General features: G+C 35.8%; 1 protein-coding gene across 2 annotated transcripts; it reads right to left on the bottom strand.

The window, feature by feature from the left end:
* Positions 1–2799: 2799 nt before the first annotated feature.
* LOC107784658 (putative cellulose synthase A catalytic subunit 3 [UDP-forming]) lies at positions 2800–8529 on the bottom strand. 2 transcript variants are annotated; one of them, XM_016605813.2, is made up of 14 exons: positions 7436–8529; positions 7150–7342; positions 6878–7068; positions 6656–6764; positions 6395–6581; positions 5892–6158; positions 5434–5779; positions 5187–5324; positions 4959–5084; positions 4649–4861; positions 4288–4555; positions 4005–4192; positions 3556–3906; positions 2800–3439 (listed from the first exon to the last, which is right to left on the bottom strand). In XM_016605813.2, exons 1-14 carry the CDS (start codon positions 7514–7516, stop codon positions 2855–2857), a joined length of 3243 nt encoding a protein of 1080 aa, XP_016461299.2. In that variant the 5' UTR covers positions 7517–8529; the 3' UTR covers positions 2800–2854. The 2 variants fall into 2 exon arrangements, with proteins under 2 accessions (XP_016461299.2, XP_016461300.1); XM_016605814.2 differs by having other exon boundaries at positions 6395–6572.
* Between the last annotated feature and the right edge of the window lie 1633 nt (positions 8530–10162).

Raw genomic sequence — 10162 nt, 5'->3', positions numbered from 1 at the left:
TCTTGATGCGATTTCTGAACATGTGGATAATGTGGAACAGATCTGGTGGGAGACTTACAATAACATGCATTTAATATTCCAAAAGGTATGAGCAATAATAGATGAATAACTAGCAATAAATAACAATAAATGACATTTAAGTAAATAGGAGAAGTGGTTCACTCAATAATGAATGAACTAGATGATTGTTCTTCTTGACAATGATGAGTGACAGATAAATCCTAAAATGTTCGAACTATTCTCGAATCTGATGGGAAAGTGTAAAATAATATGAACAAGAATCTTTGTGAAAAAGTAATTTTTGTATGTTTTACCAGAGAGAGAATCTTTATTAGAAGATTGTTCTTATCTAGTGAATCTCCCCCTTTCCTTATCCCTTTTCCTCCTTATATGGGACATCTCGCTAAAAAACTCTAATAGTACATAATACATGTGCCTAGAATATTCTTTAGAATATTCCCTCTATTATACTATTATAAAAACTAACCGTTACAATCCTTTCCACGGTGCTCGAGCTCGATCATTGTTCACATCCCGACTACGAGATTTGCCGTTTCCTGATCGACCTCGATTAACTCTTCCCTCGATTAACTCTTCCCTCGGTACTACCTCGCCCTAATTGCTCGGCGGTAGATTTTGACTTAAGGGGTTAATTGTCTTGGTATGTGATAACAAATCTTATCTTTGGAATATGTTCGTCTCATACAAATTCTTGATTAGAGTTTTGTGATGCCAATTTTCCACTCAGTTATAAAATTTATAGTTTAATGCTCATATTTGCACATGGTATGACCAATATGCCCATCCAAAGTTGCTGTTCTATATACATCTAAGTGAAACTTGCCAGAATTCTTATTATCTTGGTTTGGTGCAGAATTCATCGCAAACTCATGAACTTTTTATCCTGCATTCGCTATTCACTTCATATAGAATTGAACATTCTTTAAAATATTACTCCCTCCGTCCAAATTCATGTGACACTCTTTCCTTTTTAGTCAATTCCAAAAAGAATGATATCTTTCAATATATAGTAACTATTCAACTTTAGATTTTCCTTTTTGCCCTTAATGAGATGATTTCTCTGACCACGCTAATTCTATGATTTGTTTTAGACCACAAGTTTAAAAAAAATCTTTCTTTATTTTTTTAATTTAGTGACTTGTCAAACACCTTCATATAAATTGAGATAGAAAGAGTACTTAGTGTCAATATTCTCCAGTTTGGTTGATTAGTCATCCGAACTTTATTAGGAAAATGACATTATATAGTCACTCTTGAAATAAAAGCCAAAAAATATATATATTTTATATATTTTTTATATACATGCATATTTTATATGTTATCTACAAAAAAATATATAAATTTTATACATTTCTGCGGCAGCGGAGGTACATAGTTTCAGCTGCGGGTTAAAAGTAATCTTTGCCCAACTTTATTCATAGCTTGATATAACCATTCTTGATCATCCACTCTAAACTCCAGTTGTCTTGCACACTCTTGACAGTCCAATATGCCCATCCAAATGAAGCAAGCCCATATACTCTTAACTGAGCCTTAGCAAATTCTTGGTACTCCTCTTTTGATAACTGGTTTCACTTCCCATTCAGCTATCCATTCCCCTGAAAACCATATAGTAAACTGCTACTATAACTTAATCTCCAGTAGTATGCTTTTTCGGATCAGCTAGACCTAATGATCTTCATCCTTGTCCTATGGACCATTTGAAATAGTGAGACATACTTTTGTCTATTGTGGAGTAGAAGAAAACTTCTTTTGATTTACCAACCAAAAAAAGGAGGACCATTTGATGTGGTCACAAAGTTTAGTTGCATATTTTGACCGACTGTCAAATTCTTGAAGTAGTAATTCACATCAATGGCCGAACCCTTTAAGCTACTAGCAAGAGGAAAAAGCTCTCTTGGATCAGAAGCATAAACTGTTGACGAGTGCTTGCGAACAGCTTCATAACCACCTCTGTAGTATTTGATTAGGTTCTCTCACCAAACACCAGGACAAAGTGTAGTTCAAAATCAAAGAAACTTGGATTCTTTGCATACCTAAATGTTCGAAAACTTCATATATTAAATCATTAAATTTAAATATTGAAGAAAGAAATATTTTAGGTGTTAGTACCGTACCCGGTGCACCAAGCTCCCGCAATGCGCGGGGTCCGAAAAAGGACCAGAACACAAGAGTCTATCGTACGCAACCTTACCCTGCATTTCTGCAAGAGGCTGTTTCCACGGCTCGAACCCGTGACTCTCTTGGTCACATGACAACAACTTTACCAGTTACGCTAAGGCTCCCCTTCATGTGTTAGTACCATACGTAGTTGTTAAAAAGTCTATGACATGAATCCTAAGGAAGGATATTGCATATTATCTAGTTTAATATAAGTCCTCGTTTGCTAGTAGGATATTCTAATACTTACATAATAAGATACATGAAGATTCAGATTTCAGACTGATGTTTGAGTTCAAAAACTAAACTATATTGTAACACAGAATAAAATTTGCTTTATCTGCTATGTTCACTCGATAAATGGTTAACCTGTAGTAGCAGATCAAGTCATGTTTTCATTATGTTTTGTGCAAAAGATCATTTGCAGGAGTTCTAGTGATATATATAGCTCAATTTGATGGTACAAAAAGTTAAGGAGACAGAAGAGAATACACTCCCCAGAATCCCAAAGAACACAAATATTTTGTAATTAGAGAAGGCCAAAACAAATATATATACACATGTTTTTGTCTGTTTTCTGAAACCAGATTGCCAAAAGATGAGGAAAGAGAGAACAAGAATCTGTAAGGTGTTTATCTTCTTCTATTTATGAGTTTGAACTTGAGTTTCCATACTAGTTACAATCCAATCCACACTCTTCAAGAATTGGACCATCAGATTTTGCCAAAAATGGATCAATCCTTACCCACAAAAGTGAAAATATGGAAGCAACTAATATTGACCAGACAATGATGATTGTAGGAGTTCTATTCTGTCTACCTAAAAGTCCTTTCAAGAATGGATAGAGATGAACAATCACCCAAAAAGCAAAAAACAGCTTCCCAAATAAAGCCCCCCATGACTTATACCCATTGTTTATAGCATTGGAAATGCCAGCAACAACTCCTATAATGTTTATTATTAGCAATGTGGTTGGTGGAATGAGAAGTGTTGTCCATTTGAATGCATAAAGCTCTGAGAATTCTTCATCATCTCCGCCTTTTGATGTTACTGTGAAGTTTGTATCCACCCCGGCTAATACTTTTAGTAAACCTTGGAACACAGCGAATAGATGTGCTGAAACGCCTCCGATCACCCAAAATTGTTCATTCCTCCACCATTCATCTATCCCTACTCCACTCCATCTCATTTCAAGAATACTAGTTGCAAATATGCAAATGAAAAGTGACAAAAACCACAAGCTAGCAGCATTGTTAAGCTGCAAGATTGAGCAAGAAAAACAGAATTAGATATCTTTCTTGATCAAGTGTACTTTAGTGCAGCTTGATCATGTATATAATAGGAAGTCTTTTTTATGGTTAAAAGATTTTGTACCTCAGGTGTAATGAATTTTCCTGTAAGCAAACATACAGCAGGTAGAGTGCAATAAGCGACTAAGGGAAGAGACGTGAACGGATAAATGGTGGCGTTTATGTATGAGAAACGTTCGAGCCAATTGAGACCACCACCATATCCATACCAGAGAGGGCAATGCCTGCTGAGAAAGATTTCAATAGAACCAAGAGCCCATCGAAGGACCTGGTGGAGACGATCTGATAAATTGATCGGTGCTGATCCTTTAAATGCAGGCCTTGTAGGCATGCAATATATGGATCTCCAACCGTGACAATGCATTTTGAAGCCTGTTAATATATCCTCTGTGACTGAACCATATATCCAGCCAATCTGCATTTTCAAAGCAGTTGGGTAGAAAGATTAGTACATTTGACAGTAGTTTGATACTTGTAGACAGCAAGAAACTTGAAGAGATGGATCTGAATTACCTCTTTTCCCCATTCTGTTTTATCTTCATAACAACAGCTTATTACATGAATGGCCTCTTTTACCAGGGAAGCTGGACTAGCACTTTTAAGAGTCCCACCATTTTCTCGCAGTGTTGATGCAACAAAAACTGGAGATTGCCCAAATTTCATTTCTAACTTGTGACCGGAGATGGAAGCTCGATAATCACCTGCTCAAGCCACATTTGAAATAAAACAATTGGAAGGATATCAGTTAAATGGTATCAGCATAGCATGTAGAAGGATATCAGAAATGTGACTTTACCTTGTGTGTCCTCTTGAGAGACCACTAATGCGAGGGAGTCTACGTCATTTATAAGAGGCTTCACCTCCAAATTAGGCTTCTTACTTTTCTTTTTCCTTCCGGAGCAACAGCTTTTGCAGCAGCACCACTTTAACCAGCAATTGCATGTCCTCATTGGAGCTTTCTTCTGCTTGGGTGCATCAAGTCCATAAAGCGCCTGGCGTCTGAACACACATCCAGTTCCAACATATATGGGTCCTTGAATTCCATCCAATCCTTTCATGTTAATCTGATTCATGTAAAAGCAATTATATGGTTACTCCAGTACGAAGAAATGTTTGAACAGATATGTAGTTTGTGATTGTAATAAGCTTGCACTTACATCAAAGAACACTGTGTTCCTATTAGCATATCTATCATTCTTGTCAACGCCATCAAACCTCTGAGGGAACTGAACATAGCAAACTCTTTTTCCAAGCGATGGATCCATCATGAAACACATAGCTTCCTTAATGGCTTTGCTGTTGTTAATATAGTGATCGCAATCCAAATTCAACAAATAAGGAGCATTAGTGAGCACAGCAGACACCCTGACCTGTAAAAAAGCTTTTAAGGTCATTAACAGAAACATAGTGTATTGACTATAGAGTGGCAGAAGATACCGCAAAAATAAGTCTTTATGCAATACAAACCAGAGAATTCATTGCACCAGCCTTCTTGTGATGGTTGAATCCAGGTCTTTTCTCTCTGGATACATATACTAGTCGAGGTAATTCATTTCCATCTGTATCCAGTCCACCATTTTGGCCAAGGAAGACCTGTAAATGATACACATAAGAAGAAATTACTACAGCTAGATTGAACAAGAAAGAGGTTAAGTAAAATAACCAACATTATATAATAAATCCAAATTTAAGCACCTGAATCATGCCGGGATGATCTCTAACATAATTCCCTGGCCAAGGAGTCCCATCCTGCATTGTCCACCCATCCTCGGGAACCTTTTGCGCCTTAGCAACCATAGCATTTATCCGTACTTTAAATTCCTCATAATCTCTCTGCAACATCCGGAAAACTCAATTCAAAATAAACACCAACCGAAAACCAAAGACAGTAACTTTTAGTTTAAAACCATGGAACAAGATTGGGGACTCATGATTATTTTACCTTCATTGCGCGTCGCACTTTTATAAATGAAGTCAAAACCTTGCCTTGGAGATAATCCATTTTCTGAGAAAAATACGACTCAGGAGCCCGAGGCTCAATATTAAATTTCTTGCAGAAAGGAATCCATTTCTTTGCAAATTCAGCTGTTTCTGATAATGCTTCAAAGGTCAACATAGAAGCACCATCATCTGATACATAGCATGACACATTATCGACGGGGTAGTCCACCGCCAGAATGGACAAAACCGTGTTTGCAGTGACCAGAGGTGGTTCTTTCAGTGGATCTACTGTACTCACAAATACATCCACTGCAGAAAGTTGAGAAGGCTGGCCTTCCTTTTCATATCTGAAAGACAAAATTCTACTAATTTTCAGGGGAAAGATATGTCTGTACATGACTTAGCTTAGCTATTAGCAAAAAGAATGTGAACTCGGAGGAAAAATTGGATAATGCTGACCTGAGGGACAATCGGTCAAGGTAAGTCTTTCTGCCAATGGGAAACCACTTAGGGAATTGATCAAGGATCCATGACATAGCAAACCAAATTTCACAGATTACAGAAACTAGCCACAATCCATAAGCATCATTTACAGGATGGGAGACCCTATAATGAAAGAAAAAGCCAAGAACAACAAGCCGAATCATGATGATCATTCTATACGGGTTGATTTGGTTTGATGGAACTGGCATTTTCCTTGATAATGGCTGTCTTGCTTCATTCAACCTAATCTTGCAAAAAATAATGCGAAGATTAGCAAATTTACAATCTTATATAAGTGCTTGGATCTCTATCTGTCACAACAAATACATTGATATAGCAGCAGCATTTTCACAAACATATTAAATAGTTGTTAGCTGCTGCCATATTTATCAAAAGCTGGTAATGCCTATGTTTAACTCTTTATCTGATGATCTTCAGACATAAACTAAGACAGAGGTGATGGCTTCTGCAGAGCTTACACTGATAAGTCAAGTTCATCTTCATCTTCATCATCATCCCCGCCTTTGTCACCACAATCTTTTGCCATCTGTAGCTTCTCTTGCTTTTGTTTCCAGATTTCCATCCTCTCCTTCCAAGCTATACTCCCATACCCGTAAGCAGCTAAGTCCTTTGAAGGATCCAGAGATCTTGGTTGCACTGCAGAGACTAATTTCAAGAGTTCACATCCATGCAGATTGATATTCTGATTTTGGATTCAATGTCTTATTATAGAGTATCACCTCTAGTGTTGGTATACCGGGAGGAAAGGGCAAGTACCCTTTTTCCACCGAACGCTGCTGATCCCAGTGGTACTAACGCATGTTTTTCTGGGTCGATATCATTATCTACCTGCAACACGATGTGCCTACATTATCTTAGTCTTGTTCATAAGTATATTGAGATGATAATGCATATGGATTAGTTTTTAAAATAATTTGTGAATGAGGTAATAGTGTTTTTACCATTTGACCACCGGTTAGCAAAGGAACTTGTGAAAGTTGGTTTCTTGACTCATGAGAAGGCATGTCTAGCTCAAAGTGCTCAAAACCATAGCACTGAAAATCATGTTTCATGTGATCACTTTCAAAATTGAACTCATTTTCAACATCATCAATGTCATCTTCTTCCTCATCGCCGTGTACTCTAGGACAGCCTATAAAGAGTTCACGAATCAGAAATATAGGAGTAACTAAATAGCTGAACATTTCACAGAAAATAAATGATCTATCATTACCTTTTAGACGTTTGAAACGTGTTTTGCACTGAGGACAGACTTGGCTACCTTCTCGGCGCTCATAATCATAACAAGTTCTACAAACTGGAAAAGCACAATCATTGCAAGCTACAAAGGGCTCTCCATCTATTGTAAACCCAACTTCATCATCACATATTTTGCAAATTTGACTACTCAGCTGCTGCAATGGTGCCTGATGACAATAACTCAACATGATTAACCTTAATTGCATTCCTAATACTGCAACAAGAACTATAGAAATTACTTGGTCAAGTAAACAACTTACAGAAAATTCACCATCACGACGAATAACAACTATTTCATTCCTGTAGTGAGAACCAGCAACTAGACCAGCACTCACCTCCATGGAATAAATTTGGCCTCAAATGATATTCCAGATTTGATTCAAAATTTCAATCTTGAAACAGATGTTAGCTCAGATAGGTATATATATCATAAAAATATTTATCACATAAGGGAAATTGAATAGAAAGCAGTTTCTAGTTGATCCCACTTCTCCTTTTCCTTTTCCTACCTTTGTTTTCTACTTGTGGGACTACCTCTGCTCTCTTCTAAGAATTACTCGCTTTCCGTTGCATGTGCGAACAACAGTCCCACGTTGGTAGATTGAGGGAATACTCTGGGAAAAACCATGCGGACTTGGCCCAAAGCGGACAATATTATGCCATATTAAGAGTATCATCGAGCTGGATCAGCCTAACATACTGGTATCAAAGCCAATGGTTCCATGAACTTAGTTCGAGGGGAAAACCTTTGGATCAAGGTGATACACCACGTGTAACTTAGTTCGAGGGAGAGATTGTAGGGTACTGTTAATGGTGTGACGCCTTTTAGGAAAAACCGTTTGCCCAAAGCCAAACATTTTCAGAGTAGGTGAGAAAGAACAGTGTCTAAGTAACATTCATATAATGACGGTGTCTTGATATAATTGTACTTTAGTAATTTTGCTGTCCAGTTACTGAGTCCATCAATGAAAAAAATTGAGGTTTACCAAACTTAATCCGACGGCAGCAATATGCTTAAATCATTTACAAAGAATTAACTGGGGTGGCAGAGTCAATTGTTACACTATGAAAAAAAAGACAAAATTTAGGAAGATGGAAAATTAACTACTAGTAAAGACAAAAGTCATGTCGTTATTTCCAGCTGTTTTGTGCCGCTCTTCACGTCTCTCTCGCTCTCTTTCTCTGTTTGAATTCTTCTCTTTACATTGTCCTTGTTATCATCGAAACATTCTTGTGTTATTTTTGGCATTATTAAGGTATAGTTGTTCTTCCTTGGCACAAGGGACACTTCACTTTACATCATCTGCTCCACCAATATCGTCACTAGGGTTGTATTTTTTCTCATTTTGGTTGCTTTGCACCGCCTGATCCAATGCTGTGTGTAAGTGTTTCTCGTCTTCCATAATCCTATATTAACTCTGTGAGTTGACATGATCAGTGAGTTTTCGTTATTTTCTATGTACATAGTCTTTGTGTTCAGGAGTGAGTCTTGGACCAACGGTAAAATGACCTATAGGTCAAGGTTTCGAGCCGTAGAATCAGACCCTGCGTGAACACAGGGTTGCCCTTTATAGTCTTCGTGTTTGATATTGATACTTCATATTCCTTATGAATAATATGAAATTATTTGTTATGCACCGTTTGGTGTGGTATATTAAAAATTAAAATGCAATTGTATAATTTTTAAAGAAATTAATTATTTACAAAAATACCCTTCATATTCTTTAGTTTTAAGCGACTTTAAGGATAATTTTATCTTTAACTATGCTAATGCATGCATTAATAGCCTTGGTATTGCTAATACAATACCAAATAGGTTATTATGTATTAGTTATATATAGTATAATACCAAATAGGTTGTATAACTAATACTTGCATTAGTAATACATAGATTGAAAAAGTGTACAAAACAGGAGATTAGTAATACCAAAAGCTAATGCATGCATTATTTTCTCTAATGCATTCTACCAGATGACTTGTAAGGGACACACGTATTCTCACGGTACTTAGAATTGAATTAGGGCTAGTTGTAGTAATGTGAATATATATGATCTTAATTATTGTTGGGATATACTATTAACCATGCGGTTTAGACATAGTATTGTGTTTTATTATTTATGGAATAATTATTTATTTAATTTATTCAATTCAATAAAGTGTTATTTTAAATAGATCATTTGTTACATATGTGTCCTTTAGTTATGTAGTAGACAATTTAGTGTATGGAGTCTTAGCTCATGCACAGAAGATTAAATTGTCGGTTTTCATAATTAATAAACTATGTTCACAATCAAATATATTATTGGACAAAATATCTTGATGATTGTAGCACAAGATTATAGTATAATTTGTCTTGATTATGGGTGTGGTTTTACTCTGACTTCTTGTGCTAGTATACTTAGTGTATATTGAACAGATCAAGTAGAGAAAAGATATTTTTGTACTGAATATATATAAAATATTTTCTCTAATTCATTGAATGAGCTTATACTCCTAATCTTGATATAATTATTATGATCAATATGATTTGTTTATTGTTTTGATTTATCAAAAAGTACAATTCTATTCAAAGTTAGTGTATGCCTAATAGATTGGACAATAACGAATAACATTTGTGAAATAATAATTAGTTGATAGAATCCATGATTCGTTTTTGAGTTTGATAATACCCCTTTATGTAAGCTTATAAGTTTTCATGTGAAAACCCGGTCGGTGGATTTTGTATCCGTCACATGAAATAGTTTAAGCAGAATTATAAAGAATTTAATTAGTTGATTAAATTAAATTGTTAGTAATTTAATTTAATTGATTGGTATTTGAGATCTTAACATGGGGAGTTAAAATAAGTGTTAGTGAATTTTCGAAATTCATATTGAGGAGTTCAATTGTAGTTTTTAGTGGAATAAACTGTAATTAATTATAGTAGGAATTAATTCATGCAAAATTTTGAATTAATACTATAATTAGTAGCCTCTTATTATTTTTGT

The sequence above is a fragment of the Nicotiana tabacum genome, chromosome 12 (genome assembly GCF_000715075.1).
Source record: "Nicotiana tabacum cultivar K326 chromosome 12, ASM71507v2, whole genome shotgun sequence".
Taxonomy (NCBI): domain Eukaryota; kingdom Viridiplantae; phylum Streptophyta; class Magnoliopsida; order Solanales; family Solanaceae; genus Nicotiana; species Nicotiana tabacum.
This window is presented reverse-complemented; position numbering and strand designations above follow the sequence as displayed.